At 42.0% G+C, this 21,200-nt stretch overlaps 1 protein-coding gene across 1 annotated transcript; it reads right to left on the bottom strand.

Moving 5' to 3' along the window:
- Positions 1-13,378: 13,378 nt before the first annotated feature.
- Positions 13,379-20,653, bottom strand: LOC307110282 (interferon-induced very large GTPase 1-like; the record flags this gene model as incomplete). The annotated part of the gene is made up of 1 exon (XM_079789330.1): positions 13,379-20,653. One exon carries the CDS (start codon positions 20,651-20,653, stop codon positions 13,379-13,381), a length of 7,275 nt encoding a protein of 2,424 aa, XP_079645456.1.
- Between the last annotated feature and the right edge of the window lie 547 nt (positions 20,654-21,200).

Below are 21,200 nucleotides of genomic sequence, written 5' to 3'. Positions count from 1 at the left end.
GTGATAATCCTCCATTCTATATGTGTATTATCAAATGTGTAAGAATACAGGAACATGTACTGATGACAATAATCTATACTTTGAACCAATAGATGCAGTGGTGAAATGGTATGTTTTAGGGATCAGTCCAGATGTGAGTTCTTTCTAAGCACCTTCACTGAAACCATATAATGGGATGCATTTTTTTTTCTGAGAGGGTCTATAATAATCATTTTCTAGAAAATATAGTTATATGTACTAATGTTTTTATATGAAAACATAGTGTCTTTGTAGTTTTAAAGACAATGGTGAAATAAATTGTTTCATCTGTGACAAAATATGGATGGCCTTTTCCTATTACGCATAGGACAGTCTCCCACAAAAAAGGATTATCTGGCCTCAAGTATCAACAGTGAATGAAAACATCTATCAGAATTGTCCTCATAAGATTTTTTTTACGGCCATCTGGTGGTTAGAGTAAGGCCTACAAGTTCCATGTAGCTCCAGAGGAAATTCACATGATTGAAGTAGGGCCTCAGAAATAAGATGGAAGGCCATAAGTTGGATAGCTGTAGTTCGAATGGGAGGCAGGGGAAGAGCAAGGAAAATTTATGGTTGACAGGGTCTGTGATGATATTAGGAAGACTAGTATTTGGTTGTGTGGCTACCATTCTGTATTTGTAAAACCTACATTAAGATTTCCAGTTTCATTGTGACTCTAGAGACCAGAATAACTATGTGCTGAGGTAAGAAGGGCATCCATTTGCAAGGCCTAGGCTTTCTATTTGACCCCACCCTTCTTACCCTCATCCTGAAGGCCATGCAGAAACAAATTTATTTTTGTTCTGCTCATCAGTTTTACCTATCTTTTTTCACCCTCCAGTTTTTTTCTTTCTAATTATTGCTTACTACTGAGTGACCCATCTGACAGCCTTGTGTCATGCTCCTATTCACTGCTTTTAACTGGGTGTGGACCACTGCTTACTTTCCTGCCTGCTGGTTACTTCTGGAAGGCCTACTTTCTCTCACCTCTCAAAAAAATGCTTCTCTTTTCCAGCAAGTGTAGATATCTTATGCAGCCCTTATTTCCTTTTTGCACCTTCTTTTTTTTTTAAATTTCTTTATTGATTAAGGTGTCACATATTTGTCCTCATGCCCCCATTCCCATCCCACACCCCTCCCCACGGATGCCCCAACCCCCTGTTGAACTTAACCATTGGTTAGGCTCATATGCATTTTTGCACCTTCTTTTTAAAAAATTATGTTTTTATTGATTTTAGAGAGAGATGGAGAGAGTGAGGTAGGGAGGAGAGAGAGAGAGAGAGAGAGAGAGAGAGAGAGAGACAGACATTGATTGGTTGCCTCCTCACCCAGTTTGACCTGGGATCAAACCTGAAACCTAGGTATATGTCCTGACCTAGAATCAAACAATTGACCTTTTGTTGGCCCACATCCTACCTAATAAAAGAGTAATATGTACAGGGCAACACTCAACCAACTGAGCCATATGGGCTAGGGCAGGACACGCTGTTTCTTTATTCTTACAATCTCATTGTTCAAATCCATTTAGATCATAGCAATCTTTATCAAGGCCGTGTTCTATTAACCATCCTTACAACTCTCTGTGGTAGTGGACAGGTTGCCCAACTGTTTCACTTGTTAGGGTAATCGCATCCACCTGGTTTCTAGTGGTTAAGTGCTTGCATATGGTTTCTATTATTTTCTAACTCAGTCATCTCCATAAGTGTCAATGAGCGAGAGCCACTACTGAACATTCCTAATGCCTCCGTGAATGTTGTTTCCTTTGGGTGTAGGTCTTCTGGCCTTAGACCATTTAACCATTCCAGCATGCTCATCACACCATCAACTTTTATTTTTTCTTTTATTCCAAAAACTCAGGTATTTATATTGTGCTCAGTGTGGGATTTTGATCTCACTAAGCTTCTACAAGCCTTTCTACTTTTAGTGAGTTTCCTTAGTGAACTTTTCCAATCTTCTGAGGTCCTAGACGATGCATTAAATCTCATATCCTAAGAATGTGTCCCCAAGACAACGGATTTGTGCCCATCCAGTCTTATGTTCTAGCTTCCTTTCCCCTCAGCTCCCAGACAAGGGATAAGGTATCTTTCTGGTGGGGGGGAGGGGGGGGGAGTCAGGCAGCCAGAGTCACTCATCCCTGCCAGCTCTGTATTGCAGAGGCTAAGTTGCAGGATAGTGTTGCAGTGAGGCTGGGGCTCATTCTTCCCCCCATTCCTACTTCTTAGGGTGGAAATCCTAGCACAGCAATGGCAGGATGAAAACACTGGGACCTCATTGTCCTTGCCTTGGCTCCCTTGTAGGGCAGAGGTTCCATGCTGAGAAAGGCAAGCCAAGAATGCTAGAGGCTACTGCTCTCTCCCAGTGCCTATAGCACTGGCTCAGAGATATTTTCCAGGAAAAAAATGAAGTTTATAATAATAGAGAGCCCTGAAGATCTACCTTAAAGGAACTGACTTTATCTGAAATAGTGTGGGGGAGTTCAAGCCTAAGAATGCTATTGAAAATAATGGAGATTTTAGTGGTAAGCATTAGGTCTTACATGGGTGGGGAACCTTTTTCTGCCAATGGCCATTTGGATATTTATAACATCATTGGTGGGCCATACAAAACTATCAACTTAAAAATTAGCCTACTATATTTGGTCAAACATTTCATTAACTCACCCCAAATGCCTTGGCAGGTCCATACCAAATGATTTCACAGGCCTTATACAGCTCATGAGTCTGACAAGTCTGACTTTCCCCACCCCTGATTAAAGAGGAGACCAATCTATATTATAAAAGGCCCATGGCCATAATCTTGGAATGCCGGAATGACCAAGAAACTGGTCACCAGGAGGTGCATGGAGCACCTCTTGGTCCTTCCCCACAGCCCGTTCACTGCTCACAACAACAGGGCGGGGCTCGTGCGGTGAGGCATGGCTCATAGCTGCTTTCCTGGTGCAGCCAGCAAGCTACTCATGCATGGCAGGTTTGGGGTCCCGCTGGCACGACAGGTCTAGGTCTCACTGATCAAACAATTGGAACTCGTGCCATTTTGTTCACTGAGCCTCTAGTAACTCCATAAGAGCCAAACAATGAATTGAAACAGTGGATTTACTTTTTTTTTGGTAAGTCATGTGCAGATTTATTTATTTATTTATTTATTTTTAATAAATCTTTATTGTTAAGATTATTACAGTTATTCCTCCCCCCCGCCCCCAGCTCCTATCCACCTGGTTCCGACCCTACCCCATGCCCTTACCTCCTCCACCCCCCGCACTGTCCTCATCCATAGGTATACGATTTTTGTCCAGTCTCTTCCCACACCCCCCACACCCCTTTCCCCCCCAAGAATTGTCAGTCCACACCCTTTCTATGCCCCTGATTCTATTATATTCACCAGTTTATTCTGTTCATCAGGTTTTTTATTCACTTGATTTTTAGATTCACTTGTTGATAGATATGTATTTGTTGTTCATAATTTTTATATTTACCTTTTTCTTCTTCCTCCTCTTCTTAAAGAATACCTTTCAGCATTTCATATAATACTGGTTTGGTGGTGATGAACTCCTTTAGCTTTTTCTTATCTGTGAAGCTCTTTATCCACCCTTCAATTCTGAATGATAGCTTTTCTGGGTAGAGTAATCTTGGTTGTAGGTTCTTGCTATTCATCACTTTGAGTATTTCTTGCCACTCCCGTCTGGCCTGCATAGTTTCTGTTGAGAAATCAGCTGACAATCGTATGGGTGCTCCCTTGTAGGTAACTAACTGTTTTTCTCTTGCTGCTTTTAATATTCTCTCTTTGTCTTTTGCTCTTGGCATTTTAATTATGATGTTTCTTGGTGTGGTCCTCTTTGGATTCCTTTTGTTTGGGGTTCTGTGTGCTTCCTGAACTTGTAGGTCTATTTCTTTCACCAGGTGGGGGAAGTTTTTGGCCATTATTATTATTTCGGTCATCTTCAGATAGGTTTTCAGTATCTTGCTCTCTATCTTCTACTGGCACCCCCATAATTCTGATGTTGGTATGCTTGAAGTTGTCCCAGAAACTCCTTACCCTATCTTCATATTTTTGGATTCTTTTTTCTTTTCTGGTTGAGTGGTTTTTGCTTCATTGTATTTCAAATATTTGACTTGATTCTTGCGATCCTCTAGTCTGCTGTTGGATCTCTGTATATTATTTTTTATTTCAGTCAGTGTATGCTTAATTTCTAGTTGGTCCTTTTTCATATCCTTGAGGATCTCGCTAGATTTAACGGCTGTTTCTAGAAAATTTTTGAAAAACCTTATAACTGTGGTTTTGTACTCTATCTCCTCCATTTCTATCATTTGTGACCTATTTCTTTGTCTCTGCATTTTGGCTGCTTCCCTGTGTTGATAGAGTTGCTTTGTGTTCTAGGTGTCCTATAGGGCTCAGTGGCTCAGCTTCCCAGTTACCTGAGGTGGACACTTTTGGTGCACCCCTTTGCGAACTGTGTGCAGTCTTATTGTAGTTATGCCTCGATTGTTGTTGGTATCACTGGGAACAATTGACCTCCAGGACAGTTGGCTGTGAGGATCAGCTGTGTCTACGATGGGATAACTTCTGTACTGGAGACACCCTTATGAGGCAAGACTTGCTTCAGTGGGGCTTTGGTGCTCACTGAGTCTGCCCCCTGAGTGTGTCTCTTATGGATCTGAGGAGTTGTAATCTGGATGGTTCCACTCTGACCACTGGGTACACTGGCTCTTGGATCTCCAAGGAGGTGCTAATTTAGCCTCTGCCTGAGGCCACCCAGCAGGAGCTTTGGAGAGATCTGCAGATTCCTCTTCTTTGTTTGGGTTTTGCAGGTGCCCAGATGAGGCCCAGCTGTGAAGCAATGCAAGCTATTGTGGGGCCTTGGGCCTTCTTTTGAATGTTCTGGGTCTCTCTGACTCAGCTGCAGTTTGTTAGGTAATTTTAGATTTCAAAGGACCAGGCCATTCATATGCAAAATCCTCTGCACACAGCTTGGGTGGGGCAGGGTCTCAGGGCAAAGCAAACAGCAATGGCTTCCCATCAGCCCTGCCCTAAGAGGCCCCTGGTCTCAGTCTCCCGTGGTAATCACTGCAAGCACCTCTGAGAGAAAGCCACCCTTGAATTCCACCTGATGTCAGACAGTCCAATTTCTCCCCATATGAGTCTAGGTCTCCAGAGTCTCACCTGGAACTGGAGTTCAGAGCAGTCGGGAGCTTGTTTCTTCTTCCCGATTGAAAAATACAGCTGCATACTCAGTTGCCAGCCCTTTTCATGCCCGCGCCTCCATACCTCTTCACTTTACTTCTGCAGCTCCTCTGAGTCTCAGTGTGCTTTTCTCTTTCCTTCTAGTTTTATGATTTACACTCAGCCAGCCTTCCTGTGGTTCTGGATGATGTCCATTTTGTCTTTCAGTTGTAATTTTGAAGTGGTTGTGTGAGGCAGCAAGTTCAGGTGTTTACCTCTGCCGCCATCTTGGTTTCTCATAGTGGATTTACTTTTACCTTAGATGAGGAAGGCTGTCAGTAGAGCAGGCTTGGGTAAAAGTATGTTACAATCCTTGGGTAAAGGTATGTTACAAACTACAAGCATGTCAAGCTTGAAGATTTAAGTCATCCAAGTGGAGGTGCTAAGTAGGCCTGTGTTTGATAGTTGGACAGAGGTGTGGGTGAGACATATGTATTAGGGGTGAATATGTAGGTGGTATTTAATGCCATGGGGACTGAAGACACATTAAGAGAGAGAGTCTAGATATAGAAGGAAGTCCAAAGATTGGGCCTTTGGAGGATAATAGCATTGAGAATTTTAATAGAAGAGAAAGAACACATGGGTGTAGGAGGAAAAGCAAGAGTTCAATATTCTCAATTCCAAGTGAAGAAAGTGTGTCAGGGAGGAGAGAGTGGTAAAATGATACTGGTAGTGAAACTGGATACAAAATGGGTCCAGGAGGCCTATTACTACTTGAACCCTTGAAGTATGCTAGCATTGAGAGGGAGTTCTAATAGAAGAGGAGGAACCAGTAAAGCAGAGAGATATAGGAAGTAAAGCAAGAATTTACTACTCTCAGATGCAAGTGAAGAAAGTGTTTCAGGGAGTAGAGAGTGATAACATGATGCTGGTAGGACAAGCAAGATGATTGAAAAGAAAAAATTGGATTTAGTAAAGTAGAGGCCATTGGTAACTTCTATTTAGTTATCATCAGCTGTATTATCTATTTAAAATATCAGAACCAGCTTTGATCCTTTTTTTTTCTTTCCAACTATCACCACGTCCACCTCCAATATCTAGTAAACCTGCCCTGTCAATTGTATTCCACAACCATTATGCATCACCTACACTGGGTAAATACCATTCTAGATGCTTGCATATAGAAATGAACAATACTTGAATCCCCTTCTTCAAGAGCTTACAGTTGAGAATGTGGTACAGGCATAACTACCTTTCAATTTAGTAGCAATGATAATGTTAATAATTATTAGAATTTCTTCTATTAATAAGACTTTTTCTGCTGCTGCTGCTGCTAGTCCTAGCACTCTCTAACATATTAGAACACATACTCTATGTCAGGCATATATATATGATTATCTCAAGTAATCCCTACACTTTTATGAGGTGGCATAATTTTATAGAGAAAAAAATGAAGGAGAGAGAGATTAAGTAACCCATTAGGGGTCATACAGCAGGTAAATGGTGGAAGCTCTATGCAAAACCAAGTAGTCTAACTTTCAAATTTGTGTTCTTCATCACAACTGCGAGCTGGCTTGCCCTAACTTACAAAACTTGACTTATATCTACTAATTTATTCCCTCATTTAAATTACCTTTGCCTTCTTACTTCCTCTTTTTATTTTATTTTTATTTTTTTATTGATTAAAGTATTACATATGTATCCTTATTGCCCATTTCCCTTCTCACCCCCACTTAGGCCCTCATCCCCCTGTTGTTTGTAAACATTGGTTAGGTTTATATGCAAGCATACAAGTCCTTTGGTTGATGTGTCCCCCTTACCCCCTTACCCTCCCCTACCTCCCCTCTGAGGTTTGACGGTCTGATTGATGCTTCTCTGGCTGCTTCCTCTTTTTAATGTTTCCTGGAATAACTTTTCTAATAAATCCCTTGTGAATCTAAGTCTTAAACCTGCTTCTGAGGAACCTAAGACATATTCTTCCATACTGCTAAAGAACTGTGATAGTGACATCTCTACATCTTTGATTGATTAATTAGTGTTTGAAATAGCTGTAACTACTGATGAAGCACAAAGGGCCTCAATATCTTAAGTTGCATTTTGAGTTATAAGTTAAAATCACATTTATTTTGTTCGTAACTGTGACTTACCAAAAAGTCCTTGTTGAATATTCCTGCCAGTGAAGCCCAGATGAGACTATCTCAGCCTATCAATGTGGTTATAATGAAATGTTACTTAAAAGCAAAGGAATAAGGAAGTTGGGAGAGGAGGTATAACATTATAATAACTTAGAGTATACTTAACTCAGTGTATGGCACTAAATGCTTCTATATAGCAATTCATTTATTTTCCCCAACAATAGCATGAGAAATGTACTATTTGAGAGACAGGGCACTTGACTAGAGAGAGAGATTAAATTTCATGCCCAATGTTTCACAGGCACTACTATTGCAAAGACAGCAGATTAGTAATTATCATGACAGGTCAGTGATAGGATACAAGCTTTACTTCACTCCTTGTCCAATTACGTAGCACAGCTCTACTCTAAATGGCCGAATGGCTTTCTGAGATCTTAGTGAAGGGCTAGAATGATTAAGGAGAATTACAGTTTTGAGGAAATGGGAAAAATGGTATGTTTCATATGTCTTTCCACATAGTCCAATGGAAGAGCATGCCAAACTTAAGGGGGACATCTTTAAACACACCGTGTTGTAGTCCGCTCAGGCTGCCATAACATAATACCATAGACTGGGTGTCTTAGACAACAGAAACTTATTTCTCATAGTTTTGGAGCATCTAAGATCAAGATGCTGGCTGATTCAGTTCCTGGTAAGGGCTTTCTTCCTGGCTTGCAGATGACTACCTTCTTGCTGTGTGCTCTCATGGTCTTCTCTTGATTTATGTATGTGGAGGGGGCATGGAGAGAGAGGGAGAGAGGGAAACAGGAAGAGAGGGAGAGGGAGAGAGAGAGGGAGGGAGGGAGAGAGGGAGGAGGGAAGGAAGGAGGGAGGGAGAGAGGGGGAGAGAGAGGAAAGAGAGAGAGAGGAAATAGAGAAAGAGAGAGAGGAAAGAGAGAGAGAGAGAGAGAGAGAGAGAGAGAGAGAGAGAGAGAGAGAGAGATTTACTTCAAAACTTCTCATTGCAGGCAGACCACTTCCAATAAGGCTACCACTAACCCATTGCAGCTGCTGCCTCTAATGAAGTCACACCAGAAGGAAGAAGGATTACTAAATTAGACCAGATTTTGCTGAATGGAAATAGTATAACAATGCCGGTTCCTAGAGAAGAAGAAACTGAATGGATTCCCTTAATTTATGCTATTTTCTGTTTTGTCTTATAATGACAACAAAATATGTATTTTTTAAAACTTTCAAACCTAGCTGGGGTGATTCAGTGATTAAGCATTGACCCATGAGCCAAGAGGTTCGCTTGTTCGATTACCGGTCAGGGCACATGCCAGGGTTGTGGGTTCAATCCCCAGTAGGGGATGTGCAGGAGGCAGCTGATTAATGATGGTTCTCTCTCACCCATGTTTCTATTCCTCTATCCCTCTCCCTTCCTCTCTCTATAAAAAAACAATAACACACCTTTCCATGTCTGGATTACATGAAGCTAAATTTCTCATTAAAGAGGAATGCTTTGAGGAGGCAATGTATAGGCCATCTTTGTAAATTAATCATGTCTATCATGGGAAAAAAACAGTTATTTGAAGATGAAAATAAAGGTGTTTTTGGTTAAAATAAAAACACTGCAGTGCAAGTTTTCATCTTCCTTTAAGAAACTTACATCTTATTCGTGAGGTCTGATTTTGTCTTAGAACCTATCACCCTTCTAGCCCCATATCTAAAGGCCTTCTGATTCCTTCTTTCCCATTGCACTTGGGATCTTTTGCTTAGTGTACTTTGGAAATCCCCAAAATCTGTGGATGTGGTAACCCCAATTCCTGTTTTTATGTTTCCTACTTTCAATGATTTTTTTTTAGAGTCCCAATCCATTGACCTTGTCTCTACTGACCCGCAAGTCTGAGCGCCTGTAATCCTGTGAGCTACACCTGGACCCAGTGCCTCCTGCTCATGGTGATCCTATGATTCTCCTTCCTACTAACGCCTACTCCTACTCCACTATTCCCTCAGTGACCCCAATCAAATGATATTGTAATCATCTTAATCTTGATCCCTCTTTGATGGCAGAAAACCCAGTTCCTAGCTATTCTTTCCTCTGTTTCCATTTATTTTGTGTCAGGTTTTTTTTAAAAAAATCTCTTCAGCACAGCAGCACAGCCTCTGAATCTCATTTGTGTGTGTGTGTGTGTGTGTGTGTGTGTGTGTGTGTGTGTAAAAGACATTTAGCTACAAATTGGAGGTGGCAGGAAGAGTTGGGTGGGATCCAAGGGGTCACATTTTGGGCCTCTTCTCTTTCTCTTTGCCTCCTGGGCCTAAACTGTAACCTCCTCCTGGAGGTGCACCTTTGATGGGACAATTTTGACTGCAGGTAGAAGGAACTGCCCACAGATTTAGTGTTCACCTTGAATAGGTGCTTGTAGTTCTTTTGTATCTCCTCAGGGTTCAGCTTGAGGACACTGACAATCTGCTGTGCAACCTGGTGGCTGTCTAGAGAGGTTAGAGGGGGCTGCAGACTGGGGTGGGCATGTTCCGGGGCATCAGCTGCTGCCCAGCTGGCTGCTCACTTTTGCTTCAGGGCTTTTACAAAGGCCCTGCTCACCACCATGTGCCCCCATTACAGTGATCTGGGTCAAGTATGTGGCTGATCCTTACAGGGAAATCCTCGATGGCAGCACCACACAGCATTTTTCTACTGGAAGACCCGATGTTCCACACACAACAGAGGCAAGCTGGGAGTCTCCTTAAGTGTGTGTGTGACCAGAGGTTTAGAGAGGTGATGGATAGAAACCCAGGAATGAGTTGAAGACATATGGTGAACATTCTGCCTTAGAGGCACAGGCTCTGGACTAAATCTGATTTAATAATCACACTGCTTAAATGTCAGGGATTTATCTAAGGTGATTTTTATTTATAGACAACAATTGTAGATTGAAAATCAAAGTTAATATATGACACATGGTACCTCTTAAAGAACATTCTAGATTCATTAAACAAATAACAAAAGCATTCAGCAAATGTTAATTGAACGTTGCAATTTTAAGGGGTGCAGTCTTGTGAGAGCCATGCACCATGTTATGCAAGGGGTTCTGTTTTTGTCACCATTTGTATATGATCATATGAGGAGGTCCTTCTAAATCTGAGACTATTTTCCAGAGAACAAAAGGGAAACTATACTGCTCCAGAACACCTGTTTCCTTTATAATTTTTCTGTTCAAGGATTTCTTTTGGAGAATGGGTCATTTGACCTCAAACTGAGAGTATGCTTGAAGTTCTCTGGGGATTCAAAGCAGAATCAGCACCAACTCCCAGCTCTGAAGATGCAAGTTTTTGACTGCTGTTCACCGTCTGTTTACACTGGCTATGAAGGGATAGAGTGTGCCTGTAAAGGGAAGACATGGATGCTCTTATGTCCAACATGAAGACATTTTCTTTGTACCAAGATTACTTTAAGTCATTAACTTTGAGAACCTAGCATAAGTCATTGTTTCAGAAGGTGTAGGTTTGCAGATTGGTGATTGCTTTCCCCTCAAAGATTCTTGGTTACCATCAGAGTTTTTCATTGGTATTCTGATCAGGATCCTGTGACTCACACAGTGTGACAAGACACAAAGGTGCCTATTTTGGAGATTAGCATTTCCTTACATTTTAGTATGTAAAAGAATATCGTATTTAAATAATCAGAATATAAAAACTATATATTCTTTACTATTTTATTCTTAAAGGAATAGTTATTAAAATTATTAATGGCATAATGATATCTGACCCTTGTTGACAGCCATGATTAAAGTGGCCCTTCTCACCTGCTCATAAACCTTGTTCCAAAAGCCATTTCTTCTTAAGCTTTTACAAATACCAGGCTTTGAATACCTAAGCTCTTATGGACCTTTTTTTATTTTTTATTTCAGCTTGGCACAGGGAACTTCCAACATGCCAGAGAAGATGAGGGTGATACTTACATGAGGAAAACAATAATTCAATTTTTATTTTCTATATTTGCTTAATAATGTTTCCTGAGTTGATATAGGCTCTGGTCAAGCTTGGAGTCTCCTTTTATTTCCCAGAACAGAATATGTCTAAATATCACTATGTTTGGGAATCATCTTTCCATCCATATTTTTCCATTCAAGGGTTAGTAACATTTTCTGAAGATTTCAGAGGCAATTTTAGCGTCCAGCCAAGAACTGTATATGCATTTGGAATGTTCATATAGTTAATCTATAGAAATTTGTAACTATGTATAAAGTTTTTTATTTCCCTCTATGAAAACAACTTTGTCTGGGACTTTATAAAACACTAGAAGCCCAGTGCACGAAATTCGTGCACGGCGGGGGGTTGTCCCTCAGCCCAGCCTGTACCCTCTCCAATCTGGGACTCCTGGAGGGATGTCCGACTGCCCGTTTAGGCCCGATCCCACCAGGATCGGGCCTAAACGGGCAGTCGGACATCCCTCTCACAATCCAGGACTGCTGGCTCCCAACTGCTTGCCTGCCTGCCTTTGTGATTGCCCCTAACGGCTTCTGCCTGCCAGCCTGATCACCCCCTAACCACTCCGCTGCCAGCCTGGTTGATGCTTAACTGCTCCCCTGCCAGCCTGTTTGCCCCCAACTTCCCTCCTCTGCCAGCCTGGTCACCCCTAACTGCCCTCTCCTGCAGGGTTGATCACCTCCAACTGCCCTCCGTTGCAAGCCTGGTCCCTTTCAACTGCCCTCCCTTGCAGGCCGGGTGCCTCCCAACTGCCCTCCCCTGCTGGCCATCTTGTAGTGGCCATCTTGTGTCCACATGGGGGCAGGATCTTTGACCACATGGGGGCAGCTATATTGTGTGTTGCAGTGATGATCAATCTGTATATTACTCTTTTATTAGATAAGATAGAGGCCTGGTGCACGGGTGGGGGCCAGCTGGTTTGCCCTGAAGGGTCCTGGATCAGGGTGGGGTTCCCTTGGGGCATGGGGCGGCCTGAGTGAGGGGCCTGTGGTGGTTTGCAGGCTGGCCATGCCCCCTGGCAACCCAAGCCGAGGCCCTGGTATCTGGAATTTATTTACCTTCTACAATTGAAACTTTGTAGCCTGGAGCGGAGCCAAGCCTCCTGCTGATCCCTCCGGGGTGGCAGCCATTTCTGTGGCAGTTAATTCACCTTCTACAATTGAAACTTTGTAGCCTTAAGCGGGTGAGCCCAGCCAGGGTGTGCGGAAAGCTTTGCTTCCCCTGTTGCCACCGGCAACCCTGGCCTGCTCTCTCAAGCTCCATTCTGCCGCCATTTGTTTGAATTTGTTTACCTTCTATAATTGAAACTTTGTAGCTTGAGTGGAGGCTTAGGCCTGCAAAGGCTATGGAAAGCTTGGCTTGCTCTGTTACCTGGGAAACCTTGCTCTCTGTGGCTGTAGCCATCTTGGGTTGGGTTAATTTGCATACTCGCCCTGATTGGCTGGTGGGCATGGCTTGGCTGGTGGGCGTGGCTTATGTAGTGGAGTGATGGTTAATTTGCATATTACCATTTTATTAGAGAGGATTATACATTTAAAAATAAAAAGCATTCGGAATAATAGCTTAAAATATGAAGTAGGAATTTTAAATAGATATTGTTAGATTTTTATTGTATGTTCATATATTTTAGCAATTTGTTTTTCAACCAGAAGGAATTGAGATAAAGAAAAAGGAAGACCTTTTAACAGGAAATCTTAAATTCTTTATTGTTTACAGTATTACATATAGTATTACATATGTCTCCTTTTACCCTCATTGACCTGTCCTCAACCTCTTTCACCCCCAAGCACATGCCCTCACCTCTCTCCCGCCCCCATTGTCTGTGTCCATTGGTTATGCTTATATGCATACAAGTTCTTTGGTTGATCTCTGATATGTCGCTACCGCCCCCGCCCCGCCGCCCTGCCCCAAGCTGGCCCTCCCCTGCCTTCCCTTTGAAGTTTAATGGTCTGTTAGATGCTTCCAATTTGATTTATATTTAGCGGTCTTATTTGAAAAGTGGAAATAAAAAGTTTCTCATTGTGAGGAGGAGGTATTTTTAGTTTGTTCAGTACTGTGACTCATTTAGATTCTGGTACTCTTGTGGGCATTGAATATTATTGCTTTTTCAAGTCATCAAGCATATTTTGCTTTGTGATGTTGGTCCATGCATCTGGGATTTTACCTCTATCTACAAATTTTTTCTCATATTTTTCTTCTAGGTTTGATCTGAAGTGACAGATGAACCATTTCCAGTATGGCTGGGCAGATGTGTCTGGGGTGATGCTCCATGTGGCATATTCCTCTCCTGCCTTTCGATAGATTTTAAATGGGATTTCACGACCATCCTTCAAAATAAATAAACAATCACTTGCGACCAAACTAGTACAGCAGTCAATGTTAAAGTGGTCTGTGCTAGCCCATTGGCCTCCAATGACAGCCCGAGGACGGTGGAAAGGAACACTGTGGTCTCCGTCATGGTTAGGGATTGTGTTTGTACAAATTGCTCTACAGAAGGGACACTGTTTCCAGCAGCCACAGAGATGTTCAGAGAGCATTTTCTGAATGTCAGAAACCATTTCTTCTTCAGTCACATTCAAACAAATCCTTTCTACTATGATCATTAAATCATCCAAAGCTTCACTCATGGCTCCTTTGAGAAACTCAATATCTTTAATCTCCTGGTGTTCAATGCTTACCAAGTCTTTTCGTGGAAAGTTCAGGTTACTCCCCAAGTGGTCACAGAACAAATCCAACCACCCAGACACAGTGCTGCTTTTATCTTTGGCTATTGCTGTGGATTCATGAATAGCTGAGAGGATGGCATTCTTGATTGCATCTACACTTATTTTTAAAAAAGTCTTTATTTTGTTATTTTGTTCTGAAAAATATTTTTTAATATGGTTTTGAATGTAATTCTCAAAAAATGATTTGGGATTATGAATGTATTCCCAGTAATCATCAAAATTTTCGTTTTCTGCCAGGGAGAGAAGAATGTGTTTCTCCAGGTTCGCTCTGTTTCCACTGAATGCTGGGCAGGTAGCTCGCATGTCCCCAGCAATTATAAGGGCCATTTTTTCCAAAATTGTGTTGAAAATAGCAGGAATGAGTTTTTCCAACAAAAATTCAACAAATGTTTTGATTGAGCTTGCTCCTTGACAATAGATCTTAAAACCCATGAGGAAATAATCTTTTTTGCTTTGCAAATAATTTACCAGATTATTTGCTGTTTTAAATTCCTCATGCATCTGCTTAAAAATCTCAGATGCTCTTTGGAATAAATACAAAGATAAGTCAATTTTGTACTTACTTGTAAATGTATATCTGTCTTCATTGGGTGCAGATTTCACCTCCTCTTCTATTATATTCAGGATTTCATGGAAATAACTTCTATCATAATCACATTGTTGCCTCTGAAGCTTTTTAATAGTTTCAGTATATCTTGAAACTATGTGGTCAGTAGTCCTCTTTATGGACTCTTTATCTTGTATTGCTAAGTTCCTTCTTAATACATACAACTTTTTGCTCATTGTGACATGTTTCTCGTAATCGACTTCAAACAATTCTATAGACTTTTCCTTCACCATATTCACCACATCTGTCTCCTTTTTAAAATATTCCAAAAGGATGTCTTCAGAATCCACATCAATGTTAGGCTTTGTGACTGAAGGGATATTTGAGGAAACAGAATCGACCCATTTTCTCCAAAGATCATTGAATTTGACATGAAGCTCATCCTCACTCAATACTTTGCCCTTTAGAGTTAAAGCCAATTCTCGGCTTTTTTCCAATAATTCCTTTTCATAACTTGACTTTTTGTTATCCAATATTTCTTGATTCTTTTTATAACTAATATGTTCCTCGGCTTTATGTTTGCTCTCAAAAATAAGTGACTCTTTAAGGTTTATTAGTTTATTTTTAAAACTTGCTTTCCACTGAATAATTACTTCACTATCTGGATCTTCTTTAAAATATTTTTCCAGTTCTTGCTGGATGGCTTCATATTTTTCTGTAACTGGAGCCTCAAGTGTGCTTGCTGTGAGTTTCTGTATTTTCCCATTCTTAATCTGGTTGATCAGCTGGTTCTGCAAAGCTAGCACATGACTCCTCAGTTCCCAGGTCCAGAAATTATACATGGTTTCCAATTTGCTCATGGCCATGACCTCATGGGTGTTCCTGAAACTGAAAATAAAGTTCTCATTCACTAAGGCTCTCCACAAATCTTGAACTCGCAATTTCACGTCTGATATCTTCATGATGCATCCCTTAGAATCTTGTTTAGCAGCCCTAAGAATTCTGCTTTTCAGATCCTGGATATTGTGGCTGTAGCGAGGATTGGGAGGGGCCATTGGAGGATTGCCATCCCAGAGGTGAGCAAAGTAGTAGACATGAGTATTGACATCAAATTTAATGACATCAGCAAAGCGAGTTACATCTGAGCACTGTTCTTGCTCAGCTGCTGTTGCTGCCATTTCATCTAGTCTTTGCTCTAACTGCCTCCTTCCTTCCATTGTTTGGTCTTTAGCTGTGACTTCCCCCACATTCTGATGGACAAAAACACAACTTGGGGAGATTTTTACTTGTTTCATCCTCATAAAGGCTTGGACAACTATTTGTAGAATATCTTGCATTTCTGATGGATTTTCTCCAAAAATATTGATCAGAGTCAAGTTTCCAAGTCCAATGACAAAGGTTGCCAACTCATTGTCACGATTTTTGGATTTACTGCTGAGTTGTGGGGCCCGAAGGCCTTCTGTGTCCACAACAAGCACAAAGTCAAAGCCCATTTCCTCTGTGAAAGTGTCCTCGACCTTCAGGAGCTGCATGTAGGCCCCCCGGGTACACCTGCCAGCACTGACAGTGAACTGCAGCCCAAAAAGTGCATTCAGCAGGGTGGACTTCCCTGAGCTCTGTAGGCCAAGGATAGAGAGAACAAACAGCCGTTTGTTTCCAAGTTTCTCAGAGACCTTGTCAAAAACAGCTCCCACCCACTTTACAGGCATATATGAAGCATCTCCGTCCATCAGCTCAATGGGAGCACCAGATATCATCAGATCTGCAGCAATCTGGGGAAGGGAGAGATAAAGGGTATTTTCAATGCGGGAAGCTTCTTCCAGAGCTTCATAGATCTGGCCTACTTCTCTGAGAAGTTGCTCAATTCCCAATGTACAGTCACTAATCTCTTTGGAGATAGCGTCTATCTCCTTTTGCCAGCATTGGAGGGCAGTGCTCTTTGGTGCCTTTTGCTTTTCTGTTTGTATCAGTGACCACAAATTGTTTTTCTTTTCATTCAGTTTTTCCAAGTGTCCTGCAGTCAGGTTGTCCAAAAACACACTTAGCCATTGTAAAAAGTAGTGTGTGATTTGAGTTTCTGAATGATTTTGGAGAAATTCAAGAACAGACTGCATTAAGTCATTGAGAGGAAAGGCTCTGCTCAACTGTTCCCTTCGTATTCTTTGTTTTTCTGTCTCAATCTCACTCTTGTGTTGTTCAATGCTTCGATTCCCTTTTTCTCTTAGATGATAGAGTTCTTTGTCCTTTTTACACCAAAGGTGCCATAGGTGTCCCTGAAGGGGTAATAAGTTTGCCTTCACCTGAGAAATATTCAGTTCTCTCAGTAGAGCTATTAGGACCTCTGCCTTTTCTTTGGCTTCCTTGCAGTCTCTCTGGTCTTCATCAATAAGGAATCCTTGCTTTCGAGCTATTGGGGTACAGTCCTCTAAGCTGAGAGCAGTATCTGAGAACTCTAGCAAACGTCTGATTGTGGTAACAAGCTCCTCTGTTAATTCTGCTTCATTTCTGTTCCTTATCCCAATGATCACTTTTTGTTTTGAATTATTGGTCATGTATTTTTCTTGATTATCAAGTAAACAAATCAAAGGTCTTGGTGACTGACTCAGATCATGAATAATTTTTAGGTTTTCTTTATTGTCGTCAGAAGTTGATATGAAGACAACAATGAGAGAAGAGACCTCCTGCAAAAAGGTGAGTTGCTTCTTATGTTCTTTGGCATCTCCATGGAGATTGGTGAAGGTCACACAGTTGTAAAATCTGTCCTCATCTTCCCCCCCAGGGCAGAACCAGCAGATTTCCACCACTCCCCCCATCAAGAGACAGTCTTTGGTGCTCCCTCTGCAATGTCGGTGGAAAAAGACATCATGTTTACGTTTACTCAGTAGACAGTTCATGATCTGAGATTTGGAAGCAGAAAAGCCATTTCCAACTCTTATAAAGGACACAATGGGGGTAGAGACATGACACATCCGCTTATTCTTGTGATTGATCATCTCCTCTCTTGGTGATTTTCTTGCTTCCTGCCAGCTCCTTCTAATTTGACTGAGAGACCAGAGAGAGAATTCAATTTGAGAATTGCAGGGATTAGGTATGAGAAGAGGGAGTGCAAACTGGCAAATGGAAAGTTTGGACAAAATATACTGTCTGGCCAAATCATCTGCACAGTGAAGAATTGCCATCTGAATATCCATTGGGTGAATATGGGACCTAGGGTTAGAGGGTGAAGGGTTAATTGGAGTATCCCTGTCTTCAAACAAGTATTTATATAGGTTAAAAGCCTCATTGTCCTTATTTGAGGCACTTGGATTGACTTGATTCTGTGTGTTTCCATCATCTCTGAAGATAAGGTATCTCAGGTCATAATCCATCACTTGTAGCTTCTGAAGGAAATATAAGGGAAGCTCCCTTTCAGATCTGGGCTGGCTTTTGTCTACAGAAGTCTTGTTGATCAGATGGAAGTTAGTTCTGCTCATCTTTTTTGGGTAGAAATGTTCTAAGCCTAGATGCTGGAGTAATTCTAGGAAGGCTGTATCTTTAATGACTTTCCCATTGATATTATCATTATCATGTGGTACATGAGGTTGTTTCCTTTCCTGGAAAATACTTTGCAAGTTTTTACTTATATCATCCATTTGTAATGAAGAGATGGTGGCATCATAGTTACCATCAATGAACAATTTCAAGTCTTTCTCTAGGTTTTCCCAATCTTCTCCATGTTTGTAGAGGATAAGGACAACTTCCTTTGACAAATATTGTCCCATGTGATGTTTTATTAATGTCAAGCGTTGTGTTTTCTCCTCTGGAGAAATAGCCATGTCTCCAGTGTTAGCTGTAAGACTTGTGAGCACCAGGAATGCCTGGGCTCTGTAGATGCAAACATTGTTGATCTCCTGGTATTTATCTTGGGCAGTTTGCATTTCATGCACTAGGAAGTCTAACTCCTCATACCCCAAGAGATACTGAAACTTTTTGTTTACTACATGATATCCTGCACCAGCTGCAATGGAAAGTAGCAATACCTGTGTGTCTGGCTGCTCTATTTTTTGGAGGTAATTCAAGAAGTAGTCAAGAGACAAACTGACCTTATGAGTGGCCTTTCTTTGAGCTTCTTCCACTGTTTCTTCAGACTTAGATTTGGCCATGGCTTCCATGAGGTCATTCTGGGTTTTCTTTAAGCTTGTAATTAATTCAGAAAATTGGGAGATGTTGATGTTCTCTTCTTCTGACTCTGACTGGGAGACCCACTGCATGATGGAATGAGCCTGAGGGAAGTCATTCACTCTGTAGATGTGAGGACCCAAAAGGCTTAGCAACTGAGATTTAATAAACTTAGTCGCATAGATGGAAGACTTTTTGCAAAAGTTAACAGTGTTTACCAGAAAATTCTGCAGACCCCAATTTGTGAGGCATATGTTAGCCCAAGCGTCATAACTGTTTGTTTTTTGACTCAACATTTGCATGAAATTTATCAGTTTTTGAAGCTGCTCTTCAGGGTCAGTTACCTCCCAGGATTTCACATCCTCTAGAAAAACCCTAGCCTCCTTCTCAACACTCAATAAGTCTTCTCCATCCTTGATCTGGGCAGTGAGGCCAGTCAGAGCAGTGTAGCTACCATCCAGTAAGCTAGCTACCTGAAATGGATCCTTAAAATCACTTCTGTGGTTGGAAAGGATGATGTCCCAAATGGGCACCAACTGAAGTCCCCGGTCGATGACACTCCAGGTTTGATTACTAGCAACTAGGCCAGCTTTCCACTGGAGAAAGCCATTTGCTTCTGGTGGGCCACCTGTCTGGGCCACAGATAATTCGACTTTGGTTTGGAGATTTTGGAAGGTTGTGCTTTGAGAGGCAGTTTCTGAACAAGAGTCTGACCCATCCACACCTGCACCAACTTTCACTCCAAATCCATCGTAGCTGCCCCTTATGTAACCATTCAGGGCCTCTGCTGACTGCTGTTTTACTTCTTCCAGCTGCTCACTTTGAAAACCCTCTGATATGGCTTTCCACCAGTAGATTCCTCCCAGGTGCAGAGGGCCCTGGTTGGCATGAGAGCCAAACCTGTGGAAGAAAGCTTCAGTCGTGCACCTCAGCAAGGGGAGTCTGTCTGGGCCTTCAGGCTGACCCAAAAGGTGTTCAATGCATTTCAGTTCCTCGAGGGCAGCCTTGGAGAACTGGAGCTGATCCATGGGAAAATGGCAGGAGGCAAGTGGAACATAGCTGAATTTGGTAGAGCAGAAGTAGGAGTGCTCAGAATGCGATTGGTGGATTTCTTTGGATTCTGAATGTTTGCTGTGGTCCATACCAGCTTCCATGCTAAATCCCCAACCTCTGCCCTTGGCTGAGGAAATTACACTGAAGCCCAGCTTCTCTGTCATCTGGGTGAACTTGGATTCTTCTTGAGAAGATGTAAATTCCCTGGTTTCCATCCATGTGCCATGCTCAGGGCCAGAGATTAAAAACTCCTTGGGAACACTGAGTAGCTCTTCTCTCTTCTCTAGAAGGCTGCTGTGGGAACTGGTTTTGTAAATTCCCTGCAGGGCCAGCCCTCCAGATGCCCATCTCACGAGATCTCTATCTGGGAGGTTTTGCCTGTGAGACAGTGTGCCCTCCATGAGGTTGAGTTGTCTCTGCATGTGTTCCATCACTTCTCTTAAGGACTTTTCAGGGGGTGGCCAGTACTCTTTGGGAATCTCCATTGCCTGCCTCAGCTCTGCCTCTTTTTTCCTTACTTCCTCTTCTTGTCGTTGCCTCCCTTCTGATTGCAAGACTCTTAGCTCCTGCAGTGCCTGTTTTGCCTTCTTCTGTTCTTCCTTTCTCATTTTCACCTGAGACTCCTGTAACTTTGAAAGGCTATTTGAGTTCAGTAGCTTCTCCAGGGCCTTTTTCTCCCAGGGATGTCGTGCCTGGGATTTCAGCTTCTGCAGGTCTTCTTCTTCAATGCGTTGTAAGGCCTGTGCACTCGTCACACCCAGCTGTTCCTGCAGCTTTGGCAACCAGTACTCAACTTCCAGTCCTACTTCTCTCAGCATCTCTTGGAGATCCTGCCTCCTTTTGCCTCTGACAAGAGGCTCATCATAGGTGGAGTCTACTGTGTCCATCACTGTGGAAAGAAAACACACTCAGTCTGTGTCATGACCTTAGGAGGTGTCAGCCACCAAAAAAAGGGGGGTGGGCTGGGGATAAGAGTACTAAAGATGCTAGTCTCTGCCCTGGCAGGTGTGTTTAGTGGTTAAAGCATTTTAAAGCATTGGTCCGTACACCAAAGTGTCATAGGTTTGATTCCTGAACAAGGGCTGTTCCAGGGTTGTGGATTTGCTCCCTGCTCCCAGTTGGGATGTGTGTGTGAGGCAACCAGTGGATGCTTCTCATAGTGATCTCTCTCTCTGTCTCTTTTTTTTTCTCTGTCTCTCTCTTCCTCCCTCCTTCCCTTTTACATCCTCAGAAAAGCAATGGAAATAATACCCTCAAGGTGAGGATTAACAACAACAACAAAAATATGCAAGTCTTTAAGGCTTCTCATCCTTTCATTTTATTGTTTTATAAAATATATTAATGTTTTAAAAATATATTAAATTTATTAGTGTTTTAAAAATATATAAAATACCCAGCTGTTCTTGCAGCTTTGGCAACCAGTAGTCCTCTCAT

This window comes from Cnephaeus nilssonii (assembly GCF_951640355.1).
Source record: "Cnephaeus nilssonii genome assembly, chromosome: 13".
Lineage (NCBI taxonomy): Eukaryota > Metazoa > Chordata > Mammalia > Chiroptera > Vespertilionidae > Cnephaeus > Cnephaeus nilssonii.
Note: the sequence above shows the minus strand (reverse complement) of the source record. Positions and strands in the feature narration are given on the sequence as shown.